The sequence below is a fragment of the Protobothrops mucrosquamatus genome, unplaced genomic scaffold (assembly GCF_001527695.2).
Source record: "Protobothrops mucrosquamatus isolate PMUCROS unplaced genomic scaffold, P.Mucros_1.0 scaffold_128, whole genome shotgun sequence".
Lineage (NCBI taxonomy): Eukaryota > Metazoa > Chordata > Lepidosauria > Squamata > Viperidae > Protobothrops > Protobothrops mucrosquamatus.
In genome coordinates, this window is record NW_015386204.1 from 1036974 (window position 1) to 1059506 (window position 22533).

The 22533-nt window shown below is 39.9% G+C and overlaps 2 protein-coding genes across 2 annotated transcripts in view; one reads left to right on the plus strand and one right to left on the minus strand.

Annotated features, from left to right (window-relative positions):
- LOC107288952 (dedicator of cytokinesis protein 1) overlaps nt 1-22533 on the plus strand; it is a 178730-nt gene that overhangs the window by 121244 nt on the left and 34953 nt on the right. The gene's annotated exons all lie outside the window — the stretch shown is intronic.
- Nucleotides 239-22533, minus strand: part of INSYN2A (inhibitory synaptic factor 2A) — a 48567-nt gene continuing 26272 nt past the window's right edge. The window contains exons 4-5 of the mRNA XM_029284444.1: nt 13737-13808; nt 239-462 (exon numbers count right to left, since the gene is read on the minus strand). Coding sequence (XP_029140277.1) covers nt 279-462; nt 13737-13808 — 256 coding nt within the window. The 3' untranslated portion in view covers nt 239-278. The remainder of the gene's footprint in view (nt 463-13736; nt 13809-22533) is intronic.

A 22533-nucleotide genomic window follows, 5' to 3' on the forward strand; every position in this document is an offset into this window, starting at 1 on the left:
AGGTTCTTTAACATCCCACAATGGTGAAGTTCAAATAAAAAGTTGACAAGGTATGCAATTTGAATGCCTTACTCCTGAAAGTTCATTCATAGGTACAAAGGCCTTTTTTGGTACATATGGTGAGAAAAAATGCTTTCTTAATATTGTCAGAGTAACACTTGCTGACAGTCACCTGTTCAAATTATTAGGATCCTTTTTTAAAAACTCCACAAGTTCATGTGGATGTAGTTTTTTTTTATATGAAGGCGACCTTAAAATTCCATATAATACGGATTTAGTTAAAGAAACCAGAGTTTCCATCTTCCATGCTTTTTTGATTCAGTTTTGGATTTTTGCTTGGGAGTTGAGGAGTAACTCTCCTGAGAATAAGGCAAAGGTGCAACCTGAGTTTCCTCAATAGGATGAAGTTTTCTCAGAACTGGCTGAAGTTTGTCTTCTTGCTGCTTAAAATCTAATTCCACACTAAATAGTGGAAGGAAAAAAAGAGAACCACAATCAGTTGCCAAGATAGAGGTTTCTGTTAAATTAACATTAAAAATGAATTTGATATGTGAAAAAAACCAGATTCTGCAATCCTCTAATACAACATACTGACAAGAAATACTGTATTGCAAAATAGTTCAAGTAACATCTGAAATATAAAACAATATTTAAATATATTAACTGTAGCACGGAACTCTTTTTTCCCACTAAGATGACAAACAGCTTTCTTAAATTAAGTCAGTCCCTTAACCCAATTAGTTGCCTACCCTGAATTGCAGCAGGTTTTCTGGATTTAGCCTGTCAATTTCCAGATCTAGACAGATCTATCACTGAGCTGAATTGTAGTACTTCCTAGGACACTCTTGTGCTTAGTTAGGTTGCTTGCAGTGGAAGTGTGATGCTGGATTTTGGTTGTTCCTTTTCATCCAAATGGGATAAATATATTGGTGGCTGGAAACTTAAAATTTATCTCTGAGCTGCAGAAGTTATGTTTTTCCTTGTAGGTTATATTCAATATAATTTTTGTTTATATCTTACATTAGTTCATTATTACAAACTGGTTATTCAACAACAAAATATTAAGGATCAGGATAAAGGTATAAAAGTTCCACTAGAATAGGAGAGAATAAAACATACAATATTTAATCCTATACTTAGAGCCTCTCTGTGTATTTCTGGAACATGAAAAATTAGTTTTATCCCGATATAGCTGCAATCATTCCTCCCATTAAATTGCAGTTATCCCTTGGCTGTTATTCAATTATTTTTTATACAGAGTAATTTAAGAAGTAAGCTTGATAGTACCAAAGAGATAAATAAAATAATTCCAATAACCAAAGGCTATTGATTCACCCATAATTAATGTGTGAACAAGCCTATTCACATAACATAATCTGATTTTTTTGTATATTTTTATGCACTTCATAAAGTTGTTGAAATAGTGACATCTTCTATTTCTGTTATCTCTGTGAGACTAGATCCTTGTTGTATGTAACCCAAACCTGAGCTCAGCTAATTATAAAGTTGAAGCTATTAAAACAGCTGTAGAACATCATGTCACTAAACATAAATTCAAAACATAGACTGCAAGGAAAGAAACAAACTAAATCTATTACTCATTTGAAGATCAAAATTGCTATGTAAAAGTAAAGTTAAACTCATAAAATATTTATCCCAAATTGTAAGCTTTTGAAATAGAAGAGTACCCTGATGACTGCTCTGCAATTAAGGGGAGAAAAGATCCAGAAGAAATTACAGCTCAGAGATCGGAATATCATTCATAAAATATGTTTCAGGTTTAATTTATAAAAACAAAGAGACCTGATTTCAAGCTGTGGCAGAAAAGTAACTATTAATGGTAATGCATAGTGATTTAGAAAAAGATAATTTTAAAACAAATTGCTTCGGAAATATTTTTTTCATCTTAAAGTTAAATGTAGTGGTTATGAAAGAAGTTTCCTCACCTGAGAGTAGATCTAGGAAAGCAAGAATAGAGGCAGAAGGCAAGGGAATAATCTGGATATGGTTCAAAACTGAGGGAAATTTTTTAGTATGGTTTAACATTTTCTCACTCCAAAAATAAACCTACTAATATTCATAGAAACAATGCTTACCCCCCTTTCCCTTTCCTGAACCTTAACCCCCTTCCTTTTTAAATAACATCAACAACAAAAAAGATCAGAATGAACTTGGAGATCTGCTGGAGATAATAGTCTAAAGTTGGACTTGGTTTCTAAGGTAAGAAACTATAGGAAAGTTTATTTTCTCTTTCAGCTTTCTGTAAGCATCTGCACTACATTCCACACAGTTCTGGAACATCTCCCTATTTCCAGGAAGTACAGATTTATTCATGAATAAATAAGTTAACCTCAATAAAAACAAACCTAGTATATTTTAAGTTTTTTTGCCCCCATATGTATCACTGTATCCTCAAAAAACATCCTTCAGCTTTTGATGATTATGTTTAGATTTTTCCACTCTCATTAGTTTAGCAGCATCTGTAAACCTAGTCAACCCAACTCCTACCCCTAAGTCAAGATCATTTACCAATACTTTAAAAAGCAACAACTCTAATACATATTCTGAGGGAGTATTTTTTTCCCTTCTCTTCCTTGCAAAAGAGCTAATTTTTCCAACTCTTTGCTTTTGTTTAAAAAAATGAGCTATACAAAGGTAAGTGTTCTTATCTATGAGTGCAAAATTTATTCAAGCCAAGCATATTCAAGGGTCTTTGTTGAAGAATCATTAAAGTTTTTCTGAAAAACATAATGTAATGTTGACAGTCACTCCCCAAATACCCAAAGGTTAGAAGTATACAACTTGCATCTCAATAACTAGCAAACTATCCCCTCATCCTATCTTACCCATATTTAAATCCTGCATTAATCTAGCCACTCTATGAATCTGAATTGAGCTGCCACTCACAAACGTTTATGAATTTTATTAAAATTTGGTGGGAAAAGGTGCTGTCATAATCCTAATTATTGCACAACTGTTCTCCTACAGTGTCTCCTACATTTGAACTTTTGGGTAAAATTCATCCCATTCTGACTAAACAAAAATAATTTTTGTTTCCCACCCCCATAGTATGTTACAAGAGGACATGGCTCTTTTTTCCCTAGTTCACATCTCAGAATTGTACATAACCCAGTGGACCACTTTGGGTCACAAAGTGGATTTAGGCTGTTTGCTGAGTGAAAAACTGGCTGCAAATAGGCTGAACTGACTGTACACAGCAACTCACTGTTCATTACAAAATTAATTAAACAGACATTGCTTCAAGACTTACTGTGTTTATCTTGGAGAATTTTAAATGCAGATCCTCTCATTTTATGATCAAACACATGCCTATTCACAATATATCAGTTTTCATCTATTCTGGTGCTCTTAATATTTTTTATTTATTTAAAATTTTGGACTGAATGATTACGTTTTACAAGTTATATTTTGTTTTTAGTTGATCTCAGAATTAGGTATTAGGAGAACCATAATATTTAGGATGACATTAAAATGTTAAGTAGTATGTTTTTTTGAAGAAAAAAAAACAGCCAAATGATAGGTTCATTTGGTTTTTGCTAGCATTATTCAAGAACTTTAATTTTATAGTGTTTTAATCAATTTTTCACTGCAGAAATTAATCATAGTAGATTTCAGAATTTTTTTTTGCTGAACCTGAAATAACCTTGAATTAGCTTACAGAGCATTCAGGTTTCCTAAATAAACTGAAAGCTGTTATGAAAGCTTTCAATGGTTATGTCATTCAAATAATTTCATGGTAATTGCTTATGGATCAATGTACAAAATATTAAACTATTTTTAAGGGAGAGAGTAAAGGGTGAGTCTCTTAGGAAATAATTATGGAAGGAACATATTCTCTGTTATTTTATCAACTTATTTAAAACAACATAGGATTAATAGAACTTCTGCACACGTTGTCTCTGAATCATAACTCAATAAGGCACAAATGTATGTGTACTTAAGAGTGGCTTAATACTAACAATCTAATATTTTTATACATCAATTTTATTCAGTGATAAATTTGCTTTGTATTTTATAAAATATATGGCTGATTCTGAATGGAAGATATAATTGATCTGATTTTTTATTCTAAAAGGATCTATTTGGTCTGATTGAGCAATGTACACAAAATAATAATCCATGTAATAATCATAATCATAAAGTTTTGGAGTCTACTTTTTCTTCCCTTATTAATACATTAAAATGAATTGAATCTGTTGCATTTTTAAGGAAACAGACTGTTTGAACTTACAAGGTGAGGATCTTAATCATATTTTTCTATTATCTTCAGTGACATTAATATATTTTCATTTGACAAACAATACAGTATTTTTTGCTATAAATTACTGGGATATATGTGTAAGAAGAAAGATTAGCACCCATGTGACTCTGGACAGCCACTCCCTATAAGTAGATGGCAGGAATCATCATTCTGCAATTGACGTTTGAGTTGAGTAGTTGTGACTTGAGGGATACCATCAAGTTCACATTTATAACACAATCTTTTAAGGATGAAAGATAGTGCCTCATTTCTTTATCACTGTTTGGAGATCATTTTTTTAACCAAATTGGAAACATTAAGACACTTCAGACCAAAAAGATTTTCCATGTATTCATTAGGTGAGATACTTTCCCCTTGGAAAAAGAGTGTGATTTTAAACGTTTTATAAAAAATACTATTTTTTTTTGATTAAATACCAATAGGGTATTGTTGGAAATGGTGATAATTTGAGTTTTTTTTTTTTAAAGAGGAAATATGATAATAGGATCTTGAAGGTTTGAGACACTAGAAAGAGGTAGGAAACAATTCATCTAGTTAAGAAAATGGAACAAAAATCTTTGATGAACATTTTTGAATTTTGGTCTTCAAAATTATTTGATATAAATAGATTATGTGTCAATAAAGTCACAGAAGAACAAGCTACAATTAAGTTTGAAATTAATTTTAATGTGGATTTAAATATGTCAAAGAGAAAGATATTTTCTTCTGAATGTTCAAATAAAACTGATGGCTAGTCCACTGTTTAAAGGAGATATACAAACAGAAAAGTGATCCAAATAACTTTTTCTTACTGGATTACAAAAGAAGTCTGTAAATTCTGAAAAAATGAATAGAAAATAAACTATGGGATTATATTTGATGGGGTTAAAATTAAGTCTGTTAAACATTCAAGTATGAAATACAGAGTTAGTTTGTTAAATCCAGCTTAAAATAATTAATTATATCTTCATTTATTCTTTATCAGCAAAATCTAGTAAGGAAATCAGGCATTTGTTTTTGGGATTTTAGAGTTAAGAGATGAGTTATGGGGTAAAGACAATATATGTTATATAGGAAATGGTGATATTAAAGATATTAAAATTGTTTTTACTTGTTGGATGAAAGGGAAGTTATTGTATTTTCCTTTTTACACATTTTTTTCTTTATTTTTCTTTTTGTATTTTTTTTTGTAGTTGCATTAGTTTATATTCTATTTACAATTCTTAATAAAAATTACTTGAGGAAAATATTACCCATGCCACGTGCAGTTTACTGCATATTATTCTGCATAAATATTTTCAAGTTTTCAAGATTTAGATTGTTGATGGTAAAGTTAAAAGGGCAAAGTATTTGACCTGGTAGAGCAGAAACTGAGAATATTTTCAGGAAATTCTCCCCTGGCCCCTTGTCCTTAGAAACATTATCATATGAGTTCCTATAATGTTTTATTCACAATAATGTGATTAACACAGGCAAGGTGCAGCCAATCAGCTAGCATGAGAAATAGACTGCAAGCAATTTGTTACTACCAAATACCAAGGGAAATAAACTCAGAATTGAAGCCTTGAGGCTTCTCTCCCTCTCTTGCTATTCCACAGCCTATGTGGAAGTTGCTACTCACTGCAAGTAGGGCAGCTTGTATTTTCAGTCTTTGATTACCTATGAGAGTGGTAAATATCTAAAGAAAGACTTGTTACAAAGACCTGCAGCCAATACCATACAAGAAATAAAAATACAACAAACCAGGCAGGCTAACAGGAAAATAAATTACTTTGTTAGAGAAGTTAACTGGAAATAATTAACTGGAAAGAAAAGTGTTGATATCAATGTACTCAGCACAAGCCCAATTTCCTTGGTCTCTTGTGGGTGGATCCTATTCAGAAGTGGAAAATTTGAGGGCCTCAGATGTTGCTGAACCATAAATCTATTATCACTTGCTACTGGTCATACTGCCATCATTTAGCCATCTCTGGTAATTTAAGTTGAACTGTTGAAAACCACAGATTCTTCACCCCGTTTAATTTTAATTACCTCATTTTCATACTTTATTGTAGTATATTTTTTATATCTTAGAAAGCCCTAAGCCAGTGGTGCGAACCTATGGCATGGAGGCGGCACTCAGAGCCCTCTCTGTGGGCACACATGCCGTTGCCCCAGCCTTGCTTCCCCCCACGACCCCTTCCTTTCCAGCAGCCCCCCTGAAGGAGTCACCCCCGAGCGTGGCCCACACGGAGCAGCGCAGCCAAGGGCATGGCAGCCAGGCAGCGTAGACAAGACTCTGCCAGCACACCCCATCATGCAGTTGATGCTGCAGGGTGCGGGCAGAGGGTGTGGCCGCCATAGGTGCTGCTGAGCTGCCTGGGCGATCTGCGGCGGGCCCTGGAGGCGGTGAGTGGTCCTGTGGGGCGGAAGATGGGGGGCAGAGGGGGCGGGGCAGGGGGTGGAGTGGGGGCCAATTTTTGGGTACCCGTCAAAAGGTTTGCCATCACTGCCCTAAACACTGAGCTCCAGCAATATGCCCCAGCAAATCCATGATTTTGGCATGTCTGTCTGTCTGTCTGTCTGTCTCTCTCTCTTAGCAGCAGCATCCAAAGCCATTATTGCCAACTAATTTTCAGGAAAAGCAGAAAACAAAGAGTACCAGTATAGCAAATAACATTCAGTTTACCCAAATAATCAGATATTACCATAAAAATCTAAATATTTGAAATCTCAATATTCTAACAATTAAGGGCTTTAATTGGACTTTAGCTACCATTCCATAAACATGTGAATAATGAGGAATCCATATCAGCTTGATTTAAAAAAATAAATGTAATGATTTCTGAATTCCACTTTCTCAGTTATGTTATACATGGAATGTGAGGATATAGTTGGATAGTTCTGAAAGTAAAAGTTTTATTACCCAAGGATGTTTGGGTTTTATCTGTGTATGTGTGTTTCATTAAAATCAGTTTAAAGAGATTCACTTATATGACATTTTATAAGCACATACTACCTCTGCTCTATGTTGGAATTCCTATGTACAATATTTCAAGGAGCTTGAAGGGATGGAGAGAGTGATAAGAAGAATATTAAACATGACTTAATAAGATGCCTGCACCAGGACTATTTCACTACTGTTCTGACTAGCACTGGTTCTCTAGGACAGGGCTTTTCAACCTTTTCACCCATTGTACCACTTTTAAGATATGGCAGTATCCAAGTACCACCAGTCACCTAGCAAGGTGTCAAAAACTTGATGACAAAAAAAAAAGGAAAAAAGTGATAAAGTACAGGTAGTCCTCGACTTACAACAGTTCACTTAGTGACTGTTCGAAGTTACAATGGCACTGAAAAAAGTGCCCCCCAAGCCACAGCCGAGCAAGACACCTGCCTGTCCACCTGGTGGCGCTCTTCCTCCTGTCCGAGGTTTTCATTGTTGTGAGCATTTCTGTTGAGGATTGGCAGCAGGGGAGGGGTGGGGGGTGTTTGGTTTTTATCCCCCCCCCCCGTCTGCTGGGTGGTTGCAGCAGGTTTTGGTCACTTCACATGACCCTGGGACACTGTGACCGTCATAAATATGAATCAGTTGCCAAGCATCTGAATGTAAATCACAAGACCCTGGAGATGCTGCAACATTCCAGCTGATTGGCGCTTCTGGGCTCAGCAGAAGCACCAGGATCAGTGCCGAGCTCCAGCTGGAGCCTGGCGCTGATCCTGGCGCTTCCGCTGAGCCCTGACAGCCCTGCAGCTCCAGCCATCTCTCGCTCAGGTTTGTGCGGTGCTGCCACTGGTTCAGCTCATTCCCCTCCCCCGCTACCACTTTTCTGGGATGGTCGCGTACCACCTGCCAGGTGCCAATGTACCACAGGTGGTACCCGTACCACTGGTTGAAAAGCCCTGCTTTATGCTAACTCACCATCTATTTTCCATTGATGTTGGGAGGTATATTATTAAATTTCTTCCTGGGTCTCTACTTTTCTTCTGCTGAATGAGTATGCTTTTCTTAATATGTGTGCATGGACACGTCTGTATAAAAGAGGATGAAAAAGAGAAAAGCAACTGTCTTGGGGGAAACCATCCCCCATGGCCCATCTCCCCCTTTAACACGTTTCCTAAATATTACAGTGCCAAAGGAAAGGCACTTCCTCTTCAGCAATTACAATCCTAAAGGAGACATGACAATGAATATATTCCTAGTAAAAACATGGATAAGGAGATGCAAGGATATAAAAAATGGCCAGCTCTGGCAGCAGTGAATGGAGGCTGCTAATTATTGTCATCTATTAAAATATGCTTTAAATATAAGCAGCTGGGATGAACTGCATGTTTTTTAAAGATTTTAGGTGAAAAAGCATGCAGAAAAATATATTTGATGCTGATGTGGAGCAAATTTGGATGTACTGACATATTCCTAGCCAGAGAAGATGCTGTCTAAATCAGTGTCAAACTGCCGGCCCACGGGCCAGATGCATCATAGTGAAACCGTGCCCAGCCCATTGCCAGCAATGGCAAAAAAGTCGCGACACGTCACGTGACATTGCGAGTTTGACACCCCTGGTCTAAATGAACAAAGCAGGGAAAATCAGCATGAGAGATGTGTGAAACTTTATTCTTTTTGAATGCACTTCCATTGCTTGATATGACCCCAACTGATATTTACTAGAATTAGAAAAAAGAAGCAGGTTGGTTAAGGAAATATTTGAATTCCCAACTTAATTAGGATAAGGTTACATTTTCTTGCATACTATGAATTCTCAATATGGTTGGTCAGCCAATCATGTCTGCCAGTCATTCTGCCCTACGTTTAATTTATAATATTATTTCAATGTAAAAAATGCATTAAGAATTTTACCTATTTTAAAAACATATTTATCTGCATAAATAAACCCTAAGAGGTTGTACGAATGGAGTGTATTTCTGGATTTATTTACAGTGTAGATTATAGTCATTTATATATTCTTGTGGGTAAGTCACTTTCAGAGACTTCGGAGCCGGCTGGGATAAAATGTCAAATATTTTATTCTAATGTAACTTTTAAGTTATTATGCATATAAAATAGTAGGAAAGGGAATTAGAAAAAAGGCGTGGATAAAATCAGTGAATGAAATATATTGCAACAGTTCCTTAATATACATTTGTGGACCAAATTACATTAAAAAGAAGGTCTTTTCCAGAGGTAAAGAAATGCATATAATGGATTTATGGATTGTGCTTCAATAAGTGAACACTTACTTATAAAGTGATGAATAATGATCACAAGCAACCATTCAAATCAAAAGTTTATTTTTAGTTTCACAAGAAGTTATAGCAAAACAGGAAACTGCTTGATTAGTGTATTCTATTCCCTAGCAAATGGATCAGTATATCACTTCTGATGATGGCGTCTGCCCAGAAAATGTTATGGAAATGGAAGAGGAAAGAATTGCTATAAGCCAGAAAATAGAGTTACAGAGGGACATGGTGTATAAATCATTATAGCTGCTACTCCTGAGTAAAGAAAAATTAAAAAAAAAATACTTGCTATTAAAGTAGCACAGGATTTGACTGATTTGTGAGGCATAGCTGCATAAAGCTGGAGAGATTGGGAGTTACATCACCTTCCTGATTTCCAAAGCTCCTCCATAAAATAAGAAACTTTATTGAAAGGGAAGAGCTGATTTTTCCAATCCAGTATTGTGGACTTTTTAGGACAAGAATGGCAACAACAAGACCCTGGAAGGCAAACTGCATCCATTTTACTCTTCCATACAGTCTAAATACTATCTGAGAGTAAAAGGAGAGGAAGAAAACTATTTGCTTCTCAAGTTCTATTCCCAGTTCTATCTTTAAAACATACCAAAATGGAGTACGTAGTGGCAGATGGGGCATTTTCCAGATAGAAATGAAAAGAAAAAAACCTCTCAGAACTGTCCCTTCTGTTTCTATCTTTGTTTAAAACACACCGATGCCCACACACTAACAATAATCACAGTATATCACTAAAATTTAGCCGTTTAGTATCTTGGGCTGCTGAAAGATGGAAGTGGAGTCCATGGAACGACAGTTCTTTAAAAAGACAAGGATAAGGAATCTCCCTGGATTTTGGAACCTTGATGAACATCTAACAAGAGGTAGTCTTTGCTTACTGCCCACCAACTGTTCAGCAACCATTCAAAGTTGTAACAGTGCTAAACAATGGGACTTGGGACTGCCATTATTCCTGCATAATTCTTCCACATCTTGGTTTTAGCAACCAGAACTGTTGTTGCTAAACGTTGTGCTCACATGATGCACTTTATGACTGTAACTGGCTGACCAACTGCACTCAACACGTAGTCCTCAATGGAACTGCATCTACATGGAGGGAAATATTAGGCCCAGTACTCTTTAACATCTTCATCAATGATTTGGATGAGGGGATAGATGGGGAAATCATCAAATTTGCAGACGACACCAAGCTGGCATCAATAGCCAACACTCCAGAAGATAGGCTTAACAGACAGAAGGATCGGGACAGATTGGGCGCTACCTAACAAAATGAAATTCAATGGTGAAAAAGTACATTTAGGCAAGAAAAACCAAATGCATAGGTATAGTATAGGTGTTATCTGGCTCAATAGTAGTAACTGAGAGGGATCTCAGAGTCCTAGTGGACAATCACTTAAATATGAGCCAGCAATGTGCTGCAGCTGCCAAAAAAGCCAACACAGTGCTAGGTTGCATTAACAGAGGGATAGAATCAGGATCAGGTGAAGTGTTAATACCACTTTATAATGCCTTGGTAAGACCACACTTGAAATACTGCATCTGGTTTTGGTCGCCCCAATGTAAAAAAGATGTTGAAACTCTAGAAAGAATGCAGAGAAGAGCAACAAAGATGATTAGGGGACTGGAGGCTAAAATATATAAAGAACCGTTGCTGGAATTGGGTATGTCTATTTTAATGAAGAGAAAGACTAGGGGTCTTTCCGATAGCAGTGTTCCAATATCTTAGGGGTTGCCACAAAGAAGAGGGAATCAAGCTATTCTCCAAAACACTTGAAGGCAGGGCAAGAAGCAACGGGTGGAAACTAATCAAGGAGACAAGCAACCTAGAACTAAGAAGGAATTTCCTGACTATTAGAACAATTAATCAGTGGAACAACCTGCCTCAGAAGTTGTGAATGCTCCAATATTGGAACTTTTAAAGAAGAGATTGGACAGCCATTTGTCTGAAATGGTGTAAGGTTTCCTGCCTGAGCAGGCGATTGGACTAGAAGACCTCTAAGGTCCCCTCCAATCCCTGTTATTCTGTTATGATATGTTATGTTATTCTGTTATGTTACTGCATCCAGTTTTGGTCACCGCAATGTAAAAAAGATGTTGAGACTCTAGAAAGAGTAGAGAAGAGCAACAAAGATGATTAGGGGACTGGAGGCTAAAGCATATAAGGAACGGCTGCTGGAATTGGGTATGTCTAGTTTAATGAAGAGAAGGACGAGGGGGGACACGATAGCAGTGTTCCAATATCTCAGGGGCTGCCACAAAGAAGAGGGAGTCAAGGTATTCTCCAAAGCGCCTGAAGGCAGGACAAGAAGCAACGGGTGGAAACTAATCAAGGAGAGAAGCAACCTACAACTAAGGAGAAACTTCCTGACAGTTAGAACAATTAACCAGTGGAACAACCTGCCTCCAGAAGCGGTGAATGTGCCAACACTGGAAGTTTTTAAGAAGAGACTGGACAGCCATTTGTCCAAAATGGTATAGGGTTTCCTGCCTGAGCAGGGGGTTGGACTAGATGACCTCCAAGATCCCTTCCAACTTTACTACTACTACTACTACTACTACTATTATTATTATTATTACTATAATATCACTTAGCAATGACAAATACAGTCCCAACTGCAATTGTAACATGAGGATTACTTGTATGGCTTTTCATGCATAATATTTCAGGATTCTTACAATCATAGTATTTAGCTTGTATCAATTAAAAACCCTTATGCAACACTTAACTGCTAAAGCACAGTTGTATAGCCCAAAACATTAGTTGCTTGTATACAATTTAAAAATATGAAGTAACATTCACCTAAAGCCAATTTATTCCCCAAGAACTTTAGAAGTCAAACACCTCATCTCATTAATGGCATGCATTACGGAGAAGAATGAATGAGATGGCATTAGACTCTGCAGCTCAATCGATACTGCACAGATTTATGCTTGATGGATTATGCAAACAGACAGCACAAGATGTGACACAAAAATACTTAGAAATGTAGTTCCTGTATCCTAAAACATTCTACATTATTTCTGGCAACAATTACTTCATAGTTTATCCAGTCAATATAACAAATTTTCGTCACTGATTGTTCCAGAAAATTGTTGAACCAATACAATGTGCAGGATTCTCATCACTTATAAACATGATTAAATATAACAGTATATACCACTGTAAGATAATTTAAATGCTACATTAGGCAATATATGTGTACACATATATGTACATTTGTTACTTTTAATATTTATTTACTCATTCTAGTTTTGTGAAGAATAATTAAAATCTATGCTTTTACCAGCTTGCTACTTTTCCAATTTCTGGAGGTGGGTATTATTTACAAATGCATGTTGATACATAATCTATTACAGGTAATCCTCAGTTAACTACGATCATTGGGATCAGAATTTGTTGCTAGCAACACAATTTTGAAGCACAGTGTCACATGACAATGCTGCTTAGTGATATTGTTATGGCACTTTTGGATGCTATCATTAAGCAAATCCTGCAATGTCATTAAACATGACATCACATGGCTGCCATTTGCGACCTGTTGCCAGCTTCTCCATTGACTTTGCTTCTCAAAAGCTGGCAGTGAAGGTCCCACATGGCAATCTCGTGACCTTGGGGATGCTTCTGGAACTTTGTTGACCAGTCCTAAGAATGACTTGTTCAGCACCATCATAACTTAAAAGGGCTGCTGAATCAGTGTTATTGAGGTCCACCTGTATACATATTTTAACTAAGACTATATTTGCAATAAAGAATTATTGACCATGAAAATGTCATGCATAAGGCTGAGTCATTATTCTATCTGCTGTTTGAATGTAAAAAGTGTGCACATTCATTTAAGACATTCCATTTTAAGCTAAACATTACAAATATATGCTGTGTACCTCTTTTAAAAGGTATTGTTAGAGTATTCATAATTTCTACTGTTACTTGTTTTCAAATTTATTATTGCAGACATCAAGTTATTTCAATGAAAAAAGATATTTTGATGAAATATTTGCTACAAATTTCTATTCTATCATTGTACAAGTTAATGCGCACCAGTATCCTCATCTCATTTCTATTCTTTCTAGTATTTAAATAACTTATAAATTAGCTTTATAGTACAATAAACATTAATTTCCTGTTCTTAAGAGCATTCATGCTGAAATTCCAATTTAAAACAGTGGCTTGCATGCAATTTCCACTACTAAATAAAATTATTTTTATCCAATTTGAAAAGTGGAAACATGAGAAGTTACTTACCTATAGATTATACACGCACTGTTCCTACACGTGTCACAATTGGATGTGTCTTGACCAGTCCGATATGAAAGCCTAAGAAAATACATTATATTATTAAAAGAATTGTTTCTTCATTGTTTTAAGTGGATGGAGGGATGGAACCCAATTTTAACTTATTATTCTATTGGTTGTCAGTTTTGTACCTGCATTTAGGCACATAAGAATACTTACACATTTTGATAGTTAGGAAACACAGTTTGTTAATATATTGACAACTGAAATCAAGCATGATTTACATATTGTGGATTGTACATGCCTGTCACAATGTTTTTATTAGATTTTGTCTATTCAAATTATACATATTGTCCAAAGAGAATGCAATGACATGATTGCTAAATTTTAGAAGTCCTTCAATAAACAAACTTTATTGTCAGGGAAGGCAAACAGATTGCTCTTGTAACTTGCATTCACAGCCTTTGTGCTTCCAGCATTTTAAAAAAAAATTATTACACATAGGACCTAAATGTGTAAGTGCAGCTTAACTTAAGGCAATATATTGGTCATTTTGAAATGAACAGTAATTGTCTAATACAGAGCTCTGATATAGGTTAAAGTTTGGTAAAAATGTAGGTCAAAAACATATTTATTTATTGAGAAAAATGATTCAAAGCTACATATTTGTGTGTGGCAAAAGTATATGATCATCAGTTCAGTTGAATGCAAAATTAGAGTCAAATATTTCAATTAATGAGATGTTTCATTTTTGTCATTTGTTTAATTAGGCTCTTTTTATCTAGTTTGAGATATTTATGCAGAAATTCTGAAAATTCAAAAGGTTCACAACTTTAAAACATTACTGTAGGATGTAATACATCTATAATTAATTCATTGCCCAGATATAACTGTCTTATAAATGTTCTCTGTGCCTAATTTCTATCTTAATTTATTGCAATATGAATAGAGAAATCATTTTTAACATTATTTCAGCAATGAAAAAAATCATACAGCAGGAGATTCTAATAATCTGAAATTAAATACTTGTGTTGCGCTTTAATTACAAGTATTAATTCATGTTTGTTGTTTAGAATACAATGCTTAGCAACATCTATTTTCTCAATACTTTTACAATCTACGAATATCTTTTTCCACTTTATGCTTGCATTGAAAATTGTATGAAAATGCAACCATATACAAACTATTAGGTGAAACCAAGAACCTTCTGCGAGTAACCAATCAGGATGGCCAGTGAACTGTCCCAAATCCCTTACCATAGCTGTTACTTCATTGCCCCAAAAGCAAAGAACAATATTGGCTTTTTGGTTGTTGTGTGAGGGTTTCTCTATAGGAATCATTAGAGTAATGAATTGTGACATGAGAACAGATGAAACCTTCAGTGATGTCTATGAGGTGGTGGCCAGCTAGATACAGACTAGTGGTGCTGCTGCTCCTAGGGAAAAGTGGGCATATAGGAGAATACTTAGTAGAATAGAACAGTAGGCATAGCAACAGATCCTTATTTAATGTCAACTTTCTTGGGTTGTCCTTGTATCTATACTTTCCAGTTATGATACTGAAGCTGTTCTAGTTGAAACAAAACAATATACTTGGAGGGTATAAATTATAGGGATGAGCCACTGGATGTCCAAGATAGAAAATGAAATTTGGGTCTTATTTATGGCAGATTGGATGTCATAAATGTCATCCATCTCAAAAATGTGTCTCTTCCCCTTTCCCTCTATAAAACCTTGTCACCCAGTATCAGTATGTCACATTCATTTCAAATGAATATTATATTGTTCATTTCCATAACTACCCATGTTTCCCTGAAAATAAGACCCATTCTTTTTTTTTTCTTTTTTTTTGCCTCCAAAAGAGGCACCAGATCTTATTTTCAGGAGATGCCCTTTCCACTCATCTTGCCATGGTGGCACCAACAGCTCTGCCCAGCTGGCCCACTTCTTCCATGGCCAAAGAAAATGTCTCTGCAACTGAGAATGAAGCTCTGGCCTGCATTTCGCCATCAGAAGTCTTTCCGGAAGGCCTCTGACAGTGAAATGCAGGCCAGGGGGACACCACAGAAGTGGGCCGATGAGGAAAGGCAGGTGTTGATTCATGGGAGGCCTGGCTGTAACAGTAAGTGGTGCAGGGTGCATGGGGCAGCTCCACCCTTCACCCCCGCTTGATTTTTAGGCGTGCGCCTTGCCCCAAAATTAGGGCTTATTTTGGGGGTAGGGCTTATCTTATGTCCACCCCCAAAAAAATCAAGCTAGGGCTTATTTTCAGGGTAGGTTTTACTTTTGGGGAAACACAGTACAAAGCTTTCAGCTACACTAATTTCTATTAGCTGCACAAACATTTGGGTGAAAGAACAGCACTAGTTCTAGTTATGGCAAGACACACAAAATATCATTTGAAGGCTAGAAATATGATGACCAGTGTTATTGCTAATACCAAGGATGTATTCTTCCACCACAGGACTCCCAGAATTGGGTTCAGATTTAGGGATGCTTTAAGTATTATTGGTATCTGTAAACTGGTATTGGGTTCTCAACAGTATTGGGGTCCTTCCCCAATGGCTGGCTGCAATTTTTTACATCCCTGCTTTCATTATATCATGACATCATTTTTCAGACCAAGAGGAATGTATACATGTAAACAAAATATAACACCCCCTCCCCAAAAAACCCTCCCACCCTTGTTAAATCAATCAGGCTATAATCTTTAATTTCAGCCTTACTTCAGAGTAAGAAAAGGCAAAATACTTATGTACATATTATGTGGCCTTGAAATATGAGAAACTCTGAAACAAAGAAGCTATGCTTAACATTCTTGGCAGTCATAATAATTTCATGGATATTTATATATTGTCTTGCTTTGACTTTTATTTATGAGTAAGTTAGAGGCTGCATCATTTTAAATCCAGTTAAGAATCCAAAGAAGTTTAAATGTGGTATCAGGTAGAAAAGTGACCTTTAAATTTGCTTTTCTAAAACTTCCCAATTTATGTAGCCATAAATTATCCTTTTATTTTGGTAGAGCTGTCAGATATACAACTACATGGAAAATGAAATAGTTCCTTGCCTCTAAAGCTCTCAATTTTTATTCAGAGTAAAACTGGAGAATACACTACACTCAATTGCTGTATTTCTTTTCTTAAATTAACCTTTTATTTCTTTTCAAGAAAATTTCTTTTCTTGTGAAAGTAGATAAGATTTAAATACGGTGTTTGCTGTTGAATAGAAAATTAGAAAACTGACTTTACAACTTGGATCACTTGCCTTTCTGGCTCACAATACACAGTAACAGTGGTTGTCCTGAGTTCAGATACATTCAGTTTATCTTATTATGGTCACAGACGGGGCGTTGTCTTACCTGAACGCCTTTTCTCAGTACGGAGATGGAGAATTCACACATGGGTTTTCATTGGATGCCTGCTCTTGTGACTAAGTAGTCAAACTTGACACGCCCCCTCTTGCTGGCCCAGTCTTTAACGAGGGCGAAGTGACTCAAGATGGACGAGGTGTTGGCTCTCAGACCCCTACAATGGCCTGTCTGACCTCAAGGGGTGGGTGTGAATTCTCCATCTCCGTACTGAGAAAAGGCGTTCAGGTAAGACAACGCCCCTTCTCCAGTATGGGAGATGGAGAATTCACACATGGGACATACCAAAGCTCCACAGTCCCAATGGGTGGGAAACAGATAAGTCCTAATTAGAGTCTCCAGCAACCACCTGCTGAAGAACCCTTCTTCCAAAGGAAGCATCTGCCGCAGCAAAACGGTCAATTTTGTAATGACGTACAAACGGGGAAGGCGATGACCAAGTCGCAGCCCTACAAATCTCGTCAATGGACGCCTGGGTGGACCATGCCGCAGAGGTCGCAGCGCTGCGAGTGGAATGTGCAGTAATACGCCTAGGAGCCGGTAGGGATGAGGACTGGTACGCCTCTGCAATACAGGCCCTGATCCACCTGCCAATAGTACCAGAGGAAACCTTCTGGCCCAAAGAGGCCGGACGGTAGGAAACAAATAGGGCCTCTGACCTACGAAAACGTTCTGTATGTTTAATAAAACGCCGCAACGCCCTACGGACGTCTAGCATGTGCCACTGCCGCTCCAAGTCGTGGGAAGGATCGGGGCAAAAATTGGGTAAGATAACTTCCTGTGTCCTGTGGAAAAGTGAATTAACTTTGGGAACAAATGTGGGGTCTAGGCGAAGGACCACTCTATCGCTGTGAAAAATACAAAGGTCACTTCTGACCGATAAAGCGGCCAACTCAGAGATGCGTCTGGCCGACGTGATCGCTATCAAGAACGCAACCTTGAGAGAGAGGTTCCGCAATGGAACAGTCCTAATTGGCTCGAAAGGAGGCTTTGTAAGAGCCCGAAGTACAAGCGGTAACTCCCAAGAAGGATATCTGTGTACCACAGGTGGTCTTGTGTTACAGGCGCCCTTAATAAAAGCTCGAATCCTGGGATGGTGTGCCAGGGGAACTGAATCTGCACAGGTAAGTAATGTGGACAAGGCAGCCACCTGTCTGCGTATGGTCGCAGGGGCGAGGCCTTTGTCCACACCATCTAAAAGATAGTCCACTATCTGAGGGATAGAAAGGTTGCGAATGTCCAGTTGACGACTCCGGCACCAAAGGCAAAAATTCTTCCAAGTAGAATCATAAATGTGATTGGTCGCCAGACGTTGGGAAGCTTGAATCATGGAAATGGCGCGAGCGGAAAATAGTTCTTGGGCCATTATGTTGCGCTCAAGTGCCAAACGGTCAGTTGTAACCATTGGGGTTCCGGATGTTGAAGGGACCCCTGATGCAACGACACCCGGTGAGGGGGAATCTTCCACGGAGGGCATCTGGAAAGTGTCATTAAATCGGCAAACCACGGTCTCTGAGGCCAATACGGTGCCACCAGGATCACCTCCGCCCGTTCCCGAAGAATCTTGCGTATGGTCGCCGGTATGAGGGGTAGCGGAGGGAAGGCGTAAAGCAGGCCCTGCGGCCATGGACTCCGCAGGGCGTCCGTACCCTCCGCCCCGGAAGGAGATAGCGGGAATAGTACCTGGGGAGTTGAGCGTTGCTTGATGATGCAAACAGGTCGAGGACCGGTCGCCCGAAACGGTGAGATATTTTGGAGAACAGGTCTGGGTGTAGTCCCCACTCCGAGGGGTCCACTGTGGCTCGACTCAGCAGGTCTGCTTGTTGGTTGTTGACCCCTGAGATGTGCTCGGCTTTGACAGAGGCTAGGCTGAGTTCCGCCCAGGAAATCAGGAGCCGTGCCCCGGACATCAAGGACCTGGACCTGGTGCCCCCCTGACGGTTGACATGTGCTTTGGACGCCACGTTGTCCGTGAGGACCAGGACGTGACGACCTTTGATTGTATGTCTGAATTGGCGTAGAGCCAGGTGTATGGCCCTGAGCTCCAGCCAATTTATGTTGTGTCTCAAGTCTGTGCGTGACCAGCGGCCTTGTGCAAACTGAGACTGTAGATGGGCCCCCCATCCGAACAGACTGGCGTCCGTAGTGATGGTGATACGGTCCGGTTCCTTGAAGGGTGACCCCTTGTTTATAGCCCGCGAGAACCACCAGCAGAGCGCTTTGCGAACGTGAACCGGAACTCTGACCTGACGGCTGGATGCACTGGTGTTTGTGCGTTGGAATGGGAGTAGGAACCACTGTAGGTCCCGCAAGTGTAGTCTGGCCCAGGGAACAATGGCTATGCAGGAGACCATCTTTCCTAATAGTTGAGATAGTAGAAGTAACGGGACAGAATGTTCCTTGTACACCCGGAGAGCCAGGTCCCTGATGCTGACCACTCGCTCCTGGGAGAGATAGACCATGCAATTGGAGGTGTCTATCACGGCCCCCAGGTGCAAGAGTCTGGACGCGGGAACCGTCTGGCTCTTTTGAAAATTGACCGAGAAGCCATGTAGTTGAAGTACCTGGATGGTGTGACTCACATCCCTCTGAGCCGCCTGGAAGGAGGACGCCTGAATCAGGATGTCGTCCAGGTAGCACTGGACGCGAATGGGAACCTTCCTCAACTGGGCTGCCAGGACGGCCAGGATTTTTGTGAATACCCTGGGAGCCGACGAAAGACCGAAGGGGAGGGCCCTGTACTGAAGGTGTTTGCCCTTGTAACAAAACCTCAGGAACCGGCGGTGAGCTGGATGAATGGGGATGTGAAGGTAAGCCTCTGTGAGGTCTATTGATGCTAAAAAATCCCCCTGTCTGATCCCTCCTAGTATGGACTGGAGGGATTGCATCTTGAACTTTTTGTAAGTGATGTAATGGTTGAGATGCTTGAGGTCCAGAATAGCTCTCCACCCCCGAGGTCTTGGGTACCACAAAAAGGATTGAATAAAACCCTTTCCCCCTGTGGTCTGTTGGAACCGGTTCTATTGCCTGAATTTCTAAAAGATGGTGGATGGCCTCCTGCATAAGTTCCCGTTTCCGCGGATTTCTGGAAACGGAACAAAGAATGAGTCGTTCTGGGGGTGTGGCTAGAAACTCCAGGGACAGGCCGTGCTGAATGGATTGTAGCATCCAGTTGTCCGTGGAGGAAAGTTCCCACTGGTGGAAGAAGTGAGCTAGCCACCCCCCGATGGGAAGGGACGTGTGTGAGTCATTTGAACTTCCTAAATGGGCGACCTGCCCCGCGAAATGGCCGTTTGCTTTGTCCCTGCTGTTTAGATCTAAACCCGGTCCTGTCGTAAGGACGGTCATATGGCCTCTCTCTGGGAGTATAAGAGCGGGAGGTCTGGGTGGCAGACCCCTGCTGTCTGCCGAAAGGACTGCCTACGAAAGTAGGGGGTGGGTCGTTTGTCAGACTTCTTATGTATATGAGCCATGACTTTGCGTTTATCTTTGTTCTCTACCAGATAAGGGGCAAGGGATTCCCCAAATAAATTATTGCCCAGGTAAGGTGCCGACGCAACACTCCATTTAAGTCTGGTATCAGCCTACCAATGCTTCAGCCATAACATCCTTCTGGCCGTGACGTTAGAAGCCAAGGATCTGGAGGCAAAAACGGCAGACTGAAGAGAGGCGTCTGCAGCGTACTCAGTGGCCGCCACCATTTTGCTTAGATCCTGATGAGTACGTAAATCTTCAGCAGGGACCCTGGCTTGGAGCTGACGCAGCCAAAGAAGGGTGGTTCTGACAAAAAAGGATGTGCAGCTGGCCGTTTTAATTGCCCAGGCCGCTGATTGATGTGTCTTTCTGAATGTATGCTCCCATTTTTTATCATCCGCTTTAAGCGCCTGTGTCAAATCCCCAGCAACCGCCGTTTGGGATACCAATGGGGTCCAAGCCTCGTCTACCTTAGGGACCTCCAGCGCGTCACTGAGATCAGTGGAGGTGCTGAATAACTTTCTGTCGGTCCCACTAACGGAAGGAAATGAGGCCGGGGAAGCCCATGGCTTCTTAATCCCTTTAAGGAAGATGGAAGGGCATGGAACATGGTGTTCGGTAGCCACTGTCTCAAAGAATATTGGGTGAGGGTCGGTATCTGACACAACTTGCGGTTGAGGGAATTGGTCTGACCCTATGTTTGCGGTTGCTGTAGCCTTACGAAGAATTGACAGGAAATGAGCCGAATTAAAGAGACCCCCCGAAGTGGAAGGTTCAGGGGGGAGTTCCTCATCTTCCGAAAGCAGAAGATCCGGTTGCTCCCCACCTTGAGGGGAAGAGAAACCACTCACCGAAGAGTGTGCGGGAGACATAGGCTCCTGAATCATGGGAAAATCTGCGGGGATCTCGTAAGGGGGCATAGGCGAGGTGGAAGCCTCCTGATCAGATGATTGAGAGGAGCGCTGGACTAAGGCTCTATCCACCACCTTGGAGAGCAAAGCCTCAAGGCGTGCGTCGGAAAAAATGTCTGCCAAATCCACCCCCCTGGGACCCGTAGCCGTGGGCGTAACTGTGGACTCTGAAACTGTCCCTGGAGGAATTGTGGAGTGTTGAACCAGTGGGGGGAGAACCTATGTTCACCGGGGTTCCCGGAACAGACCATACGCCCTGGACAGAAGTAGATGGTCCTAAGGGCAGATCAATTTCTGTATCCTCCAGCTGCCTTAACTCAAGCCCGGCTTGCCTCTGCACTCTGGAGAACTCCTTCTCCAGAGCCTGGTGCCTACGGCTGGTTTGCTTCTCCGCCAGCTTAGAAGGCTTCTTGAGCATGTGTTTATTCTTGGATTTTGCCTTGCCTGCCGTCCCCTGTCCAGAGGATGTAGTGCAGCCGTGACTGGAAGATGGAGTGGATTGAGGTAATGAGCCTTCCATCCCAGTGGAGCAGTCTCAGATAGGCTGAGGTGACGCTCTGGCAGGCAAGAAGCTGGTGGAGGTGGAGTTGGAACAAACACAGAGGCTGTTCCCCTGACCACCCGACCCAAAAATAAAATCTCTCTCTGGGCAAATGTCACGGCCCTTGAGTTAGGTGCCGAAGGCACGGTTGGAACCACCCTTTGTGTTCCGCCCCGGAGGCCTTAGGTGGCCAGGCAATGTGCACCAGTAAAGAAAAATCCCCAATGAGGGAGCAGATGGCTTGAAGAAAAATAGGCTCTGGTAAGGGGACAAATTGATTGGAGACTACCCAACAGTATTAATATTGGAAATCAATGAAATTGATCATAAAGGCACGTTAGATGTGGCCTGAATGAGGTCAGCTAATGTGGATCCGCTCTTTTGGGCCTAAAGAAGCTGCCACGTGGTGTTCAAAATGGCGGCCGTCAATTATTGAACAATTTATTGACCTGAGGAGATCAGCAATTGCGCAAATTCAGGATGGGAAATTCTAAAACTATGCACTGAAGTC